Source organism: Salvia splendens, unplaced genomic scaffold (assembly GCF_004379255.2).
Source record: "Salvia splendens isolate huo1 unplaced genomic scaffold, SspV2 ctg90, whole genome shotgun sequence".
NCBI classification, from domain to species: Eukaryota; Viridiplantae; Streptophyta; class Magnoliopsida; order Lamiales; family Lamiaceae; genus Salvia; species Salvia splendens.
The window spans coordinates 1-10,496 of NW_024599585.1; the positions used below are offsets into that span (position 1 = coordinate 1).

At 37.7% G+C, this 10,496-nt stretch overlaps 3 protein-coding genes across 3 annotated transcripts; 1 reads left to right on the forward strand and 2 right to left on the reverse strand.

Annotated features, from left to right (window-relative positions):
- Positions 1-1,612: 1,612 nt before the first annotated feature.
- On the forward strand, positions 1,613-3,579 carry LOC121791754 (cytochrome c oxidase subunit 6a, mitochondrial-like). The gene is made up of 4 exons (XM_042189604.1): positions 1,613-1,784; positions 2,035-2,141; positions 2,288-2,330; positions 3,239-3,579. Exons 1-4 carry the CDS (start codon positions 1,664-1,666, stop codon positions 3,271-3,273), a joined length of 306 nt encoding a protein of 101 aa, XP_042045538.1. The 5' UTR covers positions 1,613-1,663; the 3' UTR covers positions 3,274-3,579.
- Positions 3,580-4,246: 667 nt separating this feature from the next.
- Positions 4,247-7,347, reverse strand: LOC121791753 (uncharacterized protein DDB_G0290685-like). Its single transcript, XM_042189603.1, has 2 exons — positions 7,110-7,347; positions 4,247-6,463 (listed from the first exon to the last, which is right to left on the reverse strand). The coding sequence occupies exon 2, from the start codon at positions 6,402-6,404 to the stop codon at positions 5,838-5,840; it is 567 nt and encodes a 188-aa protein (XP_042045537.1). The 5' UTR covers positions 6,405-6,463; positions 7,110-7,347; the 3' UTR covers positions 4,247-5,837.
- Positions 4,678-5,539, reverse strand: LOC121791755 (autotransporter adhesin BpaC-like). The gene is made up of 2 exons (XM_042189605.1): positions 5,306-5,539; positions 4,678-5,244 (listed from the first exon to the last, which is right to left on the reverse strand). The coding sequence occupies exons 1-2, from the start codon at positions 5,537-5,539 to the stop codon at positions 4,678-4,680; spliced, it is 801 nt and encodes a 266-aa protein (XP_042045539.1).
- Positions 7,348-10,496: the final 3,149 nt, after the last annotated feature.

Here is a 10,496-nt window from a genome sequence, read left to right on the forward strand (position 1 = left end):
AGAGAAATGGCATAAATTCTTTGCAAATTGTGTTGTTCAAGTTTCTTTCTTTAATTCTGTACGGCCTTAGGTACATATATGGGTCCGCACTATTGATGCTAAAAATATGTCCAAATTAATTCTTTCCAATTTATTGGTTTTAAAATTGTCTTGAAATCCGGATCCAGTAAGGGGATCAAATTTCCTTCTATACCCCTCCTAACGCTCATTCCAATTCCTCCATCCTTTAAAATGTAATGAAGTAATTTTGGACATTCAATAGAGAAAATCATGAGCATTAATTCAGATAAATTAAAAATTGCCTCAAATTTAGAGTTATTTCTTAGTCCCTAAACAGTCAAAATCATTGTGGGCCTTAGCGACCCCAATCTCATCAAGATTAATTTACGGCCTTTCCAAAACAAACAACTTGAACTAGTCTATTTTATTTAAGACTAAAGGTCAATTTTGGTCCTTAACATATTGCGATTTATTGATTTTAGTCCAAAATATTATCTTTTGAATTATTCGGTCCCTCACAAATAAAAACGGGTAACATTTGGTCCGAATTTGAAGGAACCGTTAAAAGTTAACGGTCAACGCAAATAAGTGATCAGGTGATGTTGTTTTTGGAGAGCTTGAGGTCGGTGAGGGAGGCGCACGTATTGCCGAGCTCCGGAGGGATTCAGCCAGTGAGGTGGTTGTGAGAGAGGTCTAGGGTTTGCAAATTTTTCAGCGCGCCGAAAGCAGAGAGGATTTCGCCGGAGAGGGAATTCTCCAGCAGAATCAGCTCCACGAGGCTGGTGCAATTGGAGAAGGACGGCGGCAGCGATCCGGAAATCTGATTTCCCAACCAATCGAGGTGAGTAAGGGAGCTGCATTTTTCAATCTTCAAACCGGAGATGGTGCCGGAGACGTTGTTGTAGGATAGATCAAGATATTTGAGCTTATCAATATGGAGGAAGAGATTCTCCGGTAAAAATCCGGTGATGTTGTTGAAGGCAAGATTAGCGTACTCAAGACTAGGACAATTGGCGAGCATGCTCTCCTGTAAGTGGCCGATGACGCTGGAGAAGGATAGCTCGAGCTCCTTGACGGAATATGGAATTTGGAGGAGAGAAGAGTTGGCGTTGACGACGAAGGAGTTGGCGGAAAGGTTGAGGGAGAGGAGCATGTTGAGGGAGGAAAGCGGGGAGAAGGAGATTTGGCCGACGGGATTGGACTGGGCGAGATCGAGGGCGGTGACGCGGCGTTGATCATTGCAGGTGACCGTTAACTTTTAATTGCTCCGTCAAATTCAGACCAAATGTGACCCGTTTTTTATTTGTGATGGACCGAATAATTCAAAACATAATGTGTTGGACCAAAATCAATAAATCGCAATATGTTAAGGACCAAAATGAGCCTTTAGTCTTTATTTAACTCTTGGGGAAAAAAATGGAAATTGACGAGGGTGGTATCGTTGCCATTTTCTGAAATGTGTGGGGGCTTTTGTAAATGATTGAAATTTTGTGGAAATCAAGTAAATATTTTGTTTTTCAATGTGACTATGTTTACGCTTTTTAAGGATTTTCCAGCGACTTTCATTTGTTATGGAAGCACGTTTTTTCTCACAATATATACTGATTCAAGTATTCAACTGAAGCATTAAATCGAACAAACACAAGGATAAAAAAACACAAAAATGGCTTCGGCGATTATGAGATCTGGCCTCCGCTCAGCCCTACGCGGTGGCGCATCCACCCCTCGCGTCTCACCCGCGTCCAGGCGCTCTTTCTCCGCTTCATCGCATCACGACGAAGCTGGTATGTGTTTTTCGGGTTGCGATTTGAACGTGCGTTTCCTTTTTGTGTCTATGGAATCTAGGGTTTTAATTTCTCTATCTGGGGAAATGGATTTTGGGGTTCGATGGCATTTGTCCTTCTATGTATAGATTTTCTTCTCTATTAGGTTTTGATGGTGTATGATTCGACTGCTTTTTTTAATTGAAAGCGGTGGACTCGATTGATTTGATCTGATTGCGTTCTGTTATTTGTTTTGTGGTGTTGAATGCAGCTGAGGCTTCGAAGTGGGAGAAGATAACATATTTGGGAATAGTGGCATGCTCTGGTCTCGCTATCTTTATCCTCTCCAAGGGCCATGCCCACCATGACGAACCTCCTGTAAGAATTTGGTTTAGATGTGTCTCAAATGCATTTGATATTCTATTTATTTATTTTACTATATATTTAAAATCCTAAAATTGTAGACCTTGGAGAATTGTCAATGTATATCTTGATCTGATATACTGTAACTTTTTTTGTTGCAGGCATATCCGTATTTGCATATCCGCAACAAGGAGTTTCCTTGGGGTGAGTGCTTGCATATTCTTATGATTTATTTTCATAGTATCTGTTTTGTCAATGTTGTCTATCTTGTTTGGTTTTGGTGTGTGTTTACTGTTTTTTGTGTATGGATATTTAAATGATTTCCTATATGAAATGTTTATCTTTCTGGTAATACTTATCGGGAACATTTTTTAGACTAATCTTCAATTTTGATTAAAAGATATTGGAATCTTTTTAACATGATAAAGACCGGAGTGTGTTGGTCGTTAGTTTGCTTAGTCATTTTTTAACGACCATGTGTTGCTGAGGGTAATGGGAGAATGCTCGGAAATGACCATGTTTTACATTTCTGAAATAATTTTACTTGTATTAGAGGCTCAAATCTTTTGCCAAATACTCCATCCATGGCAAAAGTGATAATCTTTGTTAATATGACTAATGTAATTTTCTGAATTTGTTCTCATAGAATGTAGTAGAGATTCAAGGTAAAAAAAAAAGTAGTTGAGATAACTGGTTGTTGCTCGTAACTTTTCCAACTCCTAGTTATCGGAATTCAGCTATTTGTTGCTGTTGGACACTTAAAATCTTTTTATTTGAAAATATCGAGATGCTTATTCTATGTAATGAGGTAAACTGCACTGAATAGATGGTGTTCTGTGTGGACTTTCTTGAGGACATCCTACAAACTATACACATAGATACATTATTTAACTTTACAGCATTATTGGTTTTGGACTTTTGGTGGCATAGTACATTATATAACTTCACAGATGATTGTTATAGGTGCATAAATAAATTATCTAATGTATTTCCTTATGAGAGTAATGCAAATATGAACATTCATCAACCTTAAAATCCTGCTTTTGGTTTTATTTTATTTCTAGATTGAAAAAGTGATCAAATTTTGTTGACTTGGATATGTGGCAATGCAGGTCCAGATGGTCTATTTGAGGTAAAGCACCATTGATTTGTTGGACTATTCAATGAGGCTGTCGGAATAATCGGTGTTTTAGTTTCTTCTGCTGTTCTGCACATTGCAACTTGTACTGTTGGAATTCCACACAGTATGTTGTGTTTACAGCTGATAATTTCTCGAACCAGGAGGTTTGGAATGCGGTTTTGATGGTTTCTCCTTTATAACCTGTTATTTTCTCTTAATGAAACTGAAATTGAAGAATAATTGAATTGGGTTTCTTCCTGCATCTGTGCAGCTGTATCAGATTACAATCTCACTTGCCTTGTGTTTGCTAAAGAAAGAAAATTGTTGAATCCATGAAGCAGCCTATACAGTGTTCTTTCTTAAGCGTTTTATCATTTGAACACATCTCTAGTAAAACTTATAAGCTCTTGCAATTGTGCCAATGTATATTCGTGTGCTCTAAAAGAACTATTTTACCATATGCGCATATTAATACAGGGGGAGGGCTATTGTCGTTAAATATATGGACTTTCACCAAATTGTGGTTTGTGACGAACTGAAAATGATGTCTCCAAACATTCAACCTTTCAATTGTTTTTCACACTGTTGTCTCCAACGTATTAATGAGGATGTTTAAAATGTTTACATAGGTTAAAACATTGATGCACAACACAATGTGGTTGGATATGTACGGCAATTCGGTTAAGTACATAACATGTGCAAAATATGAATTTGACAAAAGTCGTGTATTCAGATGTAATTACCGTTTTAATAAATTACATGCAGTAAGAAAAAACATACTCCTACATTTTGATCTATTTTTAATCAAATGGCGTAGCTTAGGAAGATTGTTTGAGCATATGGAAATGAAAACAAAGTTACTGGTGGTTATATAGGCAGAAGATCACTGTTGTAGACTAAATACTCAAACCCTTCCAATAGACTGAGGAGTTCAAATCACATCGGGTATGTGTGAGTTGTAACTTAAAAAAAAGTAGCATAAGAATGGAGACACTGTCAATGTTATATTCACGAAACATTAACATGAATGAGCAAAAAACTTGGATACAGCATGCTGCTAGATAAGTCTCATCAGTATGTAATGATACAAATAGTACAAGCATTGCTTTTGCAATATATATAACAAAGTAAAGAGGATAAAGAATCTAAACCAACAAAGAAGAAGACTTGTCAAGTACAAACTAACATCACATGGCAGTGGCCTCATGGTTGTTGGATTCTCCACCTTGTGGAAGGGTGTCAATGTTCGTATTAGCCTCTTTGTCTTCTTGAGGAAGTGTAGATGATTTGCTTTCTCCAGCAGCATCGCTGCCATTGCTGTCGTTGTACGAAGTGCTACTACCACTCTCTCCAGAATTGCTTTCAGTGGTGTTAGGAGTCACATTTGAACCCACACCCTCACCCTCTTCACTTTTGTTCTCATTCTGCCCTTCACTGGTTCTCTTTCTTCTCATTATCACCGCTTGTTTCCTCAGCTTTCTTCTCTGTGCTCTCATTCTGCCCCGTCGTTTCCTCAGCCTTGTTCTGGGTGCTCTCATTCTGGCCTGACGTTTCCTCAGTCTTGTTTTCGGTGCTCTCATTCTGGCCTGTCGTTTCCTTCGTCTTGTTCTCGGTGCTCTCATTCTTCCCTGTTGTTTCCTCAGTCTTGCTCTCGGTGCTCTCATTCTGCCCTGTCGTTTCCTCAGTCTTGTTCTCGGTGCTCTCATTCTGCCCGGTTGATTCCTCAGTCTTATTCTCGGTGCTCTCATTCTGTCCTGTCGTTTCCTCAGTCTTGTTCTCACTGCTCTCATTCTGCCCCGTTGTTTCCTCACTCTTATTGGTGTTCTCATTCTGTCCCTCGGCTTCTTCACTCTTTTTCTCAGTGCTCTCATTCTGGCCTGTAGTTTCCTCAGTCTTGTTCTCGGTGCTCTCATTCTGCCCTGTCGTTTCTTCGCTCTTTTTCTCGGTGCTCTCATTCTGTCCCGTGGTTTCCTCACTCTTATTCTCACTGCTCTCATTCTGTCCCGTTGTTTCCTCACTCTTATTCTACTGCTCTCATTCTGCCCCGTCGTTTCCTCACTCTTATTGGTGTTCTCATTCTGTCCCCGGTTTCTTCGCTCTTTTTTTCGGTGCTCTCATTCTGTCCCGTGGTTTCCACACTCTTATTATCGGTGCTCTCATTCTTCCCTGTCGTTTCCTCACTCTTATTCTCACCACTCTCGTTCTGCCCCGTCGTTTCCTCACTCTTATTGGTGTTCTCATTCTGTCCCTCGGTTTCTTCGCTCTTTTTCTCGGTGCTCTCATTCTGTCCCATGGTTTCCTCACTCTTATTCTCACCACTCTCGTTCTGCCCCGTTGTTTCCTCACCCTTATTCTCACTGCTCTCATTCTGTCCCGTTGTTTCCTCACCCTTATTCTCACTGCTCTCATTCTGTCCTGTTGTTTCTTCCCCCTTATTCTCTGTGCTCTCATTCTGCCCCGCAGTATCTTCATTTTTGTTCTCCTCACTCTCATTCTGTCCTGCAGTTTCTTCAGTTTTGTTCTCCTCCTCGCTGTTGTTCTGTTGTGTCGTATCTTCACTCTTGTCCAGACTCACATTCTCCGTAATTCCTTCAGTGAGCTTTCATTCTCTCCAATTTCTTTTCACTCGTAAACTCTTTTATATCCCCTTCATTACCACCATTGTCTTTCTCCTCATTACTCACACTTCCATTTTCAGCGCTGTCCCCATTTTCTTTGACATCACCTTCGCCATTCTCATTCTCTTCACCTCCCTTCACTTCCTTCTCTTCACCATCACTCCTACTATCCCCTGCTCCGTCATTTCCATCAACTTCACTCTCACTCTCTCCTGCTGGCTTCTCCTTCTCCTGCCAACTGTCATCTGGCTTGTTTTCATCATCAAACTGCTCTTGTTCCTCCGACTGATCCTCTTTTGGCCTCTCGTCTTCACCATCTATCTTCGGTTGGAGATGCTTCCGCCCTAGCTTAATATTATCGGCCACATCCTGTATCTTTCCTGAAACATCCGTGGTTTCTAGAGACAGCTTCTTAGTGCGAGATTGCTGCACCTGGTAAAGCAACCAGATCCCAACTCCAAGAAGCAGACTTATCTGCAATACATGCTTCACTTTGATCCCTTTATTCCTCTGGTTTCTACGAGGCGATTGCTTGAACATGATCCCCACTGAACTCGAACCACACACAGAAAAAAGCTCCAATTCGTGATGAGCTAAGACTGCAAAAGCCGAAAGAAATACAAATTAAGAATTGGATTACAAATATACAACTCAAGATCAACAAAAATTGCAAACAATACACAGTCAATACAAAGTTAGAAACATATTATCAAAAATAAAACTGCAATTCCTGTATCAAAATGATCAGTTGATAGAAGAATTGTCCCAAATAACACAGCATAATACTAAACACCATTACATATTTAATAAAGCCATATCTTGCATCTGTTTTGCTCAGTTATTTCCTCATTAGATCACTGTTTCATTAGATCCAAATAGATCATATGATGATTCCAAAGAAGAGGCAGTAACAAATATAGCAACTTAAATTAGACAAACATTCATACAGATCAGAAACATGTGAAATCCCCTAGTGATAGAGACATCAATAGTTGCGGAAAAAAATAACTGAAAATCCAACTCAATTGGAAACCCTACAAAAGAAATCTGAGCAAAATTAAACAAACACAGATGAAAGAGTAACTTTTACGAGCGATCAAAAAGAGCAATGGAATAAACAGATCATAAGACAATGCAATTAGGAGTATAATTTTCCATAAACAGATCCAAAAAATACGAAATCACAATGGAATATTGACAAGTGGTAAAGGAAGAGAGAGAGAGAGAGAGAAGAAATAGCGAAACCTGAAGATCCCTGTGTTGAGGATGCAAAAGGTGGGGGTGTTTATGAAAGAGCAGAAAGAAAAGGTAATGTGATGAGTAATTGATAGGTTACTTAGATAGTGTGGAAAGGAAGAGAGGAGCAATCGGTGGGTGGCGAGTAAGGTCAGAATGAGGATGCTGATTTGTTGCCAGAATGCGTGAAACAGATCTCAAATCAAGTCAGCCATATATGTGTGTGTGAGAGAGTCTGCCTGCCTGCCTATTGATAAATCCCATGTTCTCAACCGACACTTTGCAATCAAGAATTTATGCATCTTTAATGGAAATTTTTTTAATGCACATTTACTGAAAATGTATTCTAGGTTACAGACTAATTAAGCTCATCCCACTACGCTGTCTCTATACCGTCTCTTAAACCGTCTCTTAACTACTATTTGAGCACTATTTAAGGGCCCCACTGTCCTTTTTCCATCCATCCCTTAACTAAGGGACGGAACCTGCAACGCTCCGTCCGTTAACCGTCTCTATACCGTCCCCTAATTACTATTCATTCAATTTCATTTATAATTTTTTTTCAACCCAATTCAATTTAAACAAACACACTTTATTAAAATTAAAACAACATTACAACTTAAAATAAAAAAAAACGAAGACATAATTAAAATTCTAAAAAACGGTTTCCGCATGCGAAAACGGCGACGGAAGTAGGTATCTCCCCAAATCGGGTTATCGCAGAAGTAGTCGTGTACTAACCGTGCGGCGGCTTCCTCCCGGTTCCGATTGATGTACTTCCGGGAGCGTCGTGGGGGTGGCGCGGCTTCCTCCGCCTCTCGTCGTCGATCTTCTTCGAGTGATTGTTCCATTAATTGACGCATTTGCTCAAAAAGATCCATTTGTTTGAGTTGATTGAAGATGGAAATTGGAGTGATAGAGAGGATTTGAGAGGAATAGATGTGTGTTTGTGTTTGAAATGAGTATGAAATAGGATTATTTATAGAGTAAAATATTAAAAAAATAAAAAAACGAAAATAAAAATTTAACGGTAATATTACCTTTTGAATTTTTTTTTATTAAAAGTCGAATTTTAAAAAAAAAACGAATTATTGCGTCATCAGTGACGACGCTCACTCGCGGGCCAGCGAGTGGGCGTCACGCACGCATGGGGACGAGACACGTGTCGCTGGCGCGTGGCGGGACAGCGCGTCCCGTGTCTCGACGAGACGGGCTACGGGACGAGACGGGCGCGGGCTAGGGACGGGATGGTCGCTGCAACGCGTCCCGCGGAGGACCCGTCCCTCCGGGACGAGACGCGAGCCCGGCGCGGGACGCGTAGTGGATGGTCTGAGGGTGAGCATTTCGGATTATTGCTCAGTTCGACTTGATCAGAAATTTTGAAATTTTACAATTCAATCTGCTTTAAATTGTCTAAGTATACAAAATCTGAACTATAAAACTCACCAAAATTGTACAATTAAAATTTGAAATCGGATACCAGTAATGTATAAATTTGAAATTCAATAACAATTTGAAAATCGGAGTACTACCAAATACTATTACAATTATTGAACACATATTTCGACTTGTTATGTTCATAATTATAATAATCATATATTTTAATTAGAATACAAATATATAAAATTCGGATTTTAAAATATCCAATCTGAACATCCGATTTTTTTCAAATAATCATATTCGATCCATCCAAAAATATGAAAATTTTGAAAGGAAATTTAAATAATTTTGATTTAATTCGAATTAGACTTTTCAGAATTTAGATATTTTGACGTACATCTTTTTTTGTAAAGAGTTGAAAGAAATAAATGGGGACAAATATATATACGAAAAAATGGTATGGTGTCAAATCTACACGAGAACGTTGTCATACTCATATGATTAGTTAATTTTTTTTAAAATAATAGGAGTACATCTATTTTGTTGTTATATAGCTAAAAATAACTTAAAATGTACATAACATAAGCTCAGGTGATGAGTTTCTTATCCTTTGTATTTCTTGCTTCATAGATTTAAGGCTGATAATTTTTTTGGTAGGACATGAACTTGCACAAAATTAATAAGTTTGAGTCAAGTCTTATTGGATTCGTGTATTTATCAGGTTGATCCGTTAAGAACCCAATAATTTTGGAATGAGTTCGGAGTGGATACAGATAACTCATTACAAAATAATATTATTATTTTGAATTATATTTAATAAAATCATGCTTTATTTTAATTCATAGTAGTGAGGAGTTATAAATTGCTAACTCAGCCTTTAATTGCTAACTACAACTAATTTAGAACCATAAGATTTGTAGAGATCTAGTGGTCTACAAATCGCCATGTGTAATTTTGTTTTATTATTATTTAAATTTAAAAAGATAAGAAAACTATCAAAATTAGGGTTTTAGATCAAAATATCAATATAGTGTATTAAACATATCAATATGATTCATTAAATATGCCAACACAATTTAACATTGACACTGTATATGTATTATATTGACATATTATAATAGCTACATTGACATTAAGCTGCTTTTGCAAAATACGAAATTAAAGAATTTTTTTAAATTTTGAAATCGGAACATATGCAAGTGAGATCTCATTAGAATCCTTATAAAATTATCTTTAATTTGATATAAGTTGTGTAAAAAAATAATTTAAATTGAGATAGTTATAATTATTTAATATTTTTGGATAGTCTTTGAAGGTTGGTTATAACCAACATTTGGTCAATTGACATTAATACCTCTAATCGATATTTTATGTGCATTATATTAATACTAATGGATGAATGATTTTGTACCTTGATTTCATGATCCAATGTCTATTATATAGTTGTAGTTAGCAAATTTAGGGGTGAGTTGACAATATAACACACGCCAATATACTGTAAGGTTAGATCATGTAAACCGGGTTTAAAAATTAGCTTTAATCGTGTAATATTAGGTTTGATCGTGTAGTTTCAGGTTCGTCCGTTATCGTGTTAACCCATTTATATCACGAACCTCGTGTTGAGTGCAAGTCGTGTTCGGGTTTCAAGGTAGTAGGTTGGGTTCTTGTTCAGAGCATCTCCAATAGGTTAGGACGTCAAATAGCCCTCAAATAGCCTTCACACTGCCACATCATCAGCACTACAATTCTCCTGCCACATCAGCTTGCCACATCAACTGGACATCAAATAGCCCTCACATAGCCTTCACACTACCTATCCACATCACTAATAACAATTATATAATTTAATTTACACTCGTATCAACATACGGAATTTAATTTACGAGACAAATACGGAAAATTCGAATAATAATATTAAATTTAAAAAGTACATTAATTTTAAAAAAAATACAATAATTAAAAAAATTACATTTAAAAATTACATAAATTTGCATAAAAACTAACGCCTTGCAATCC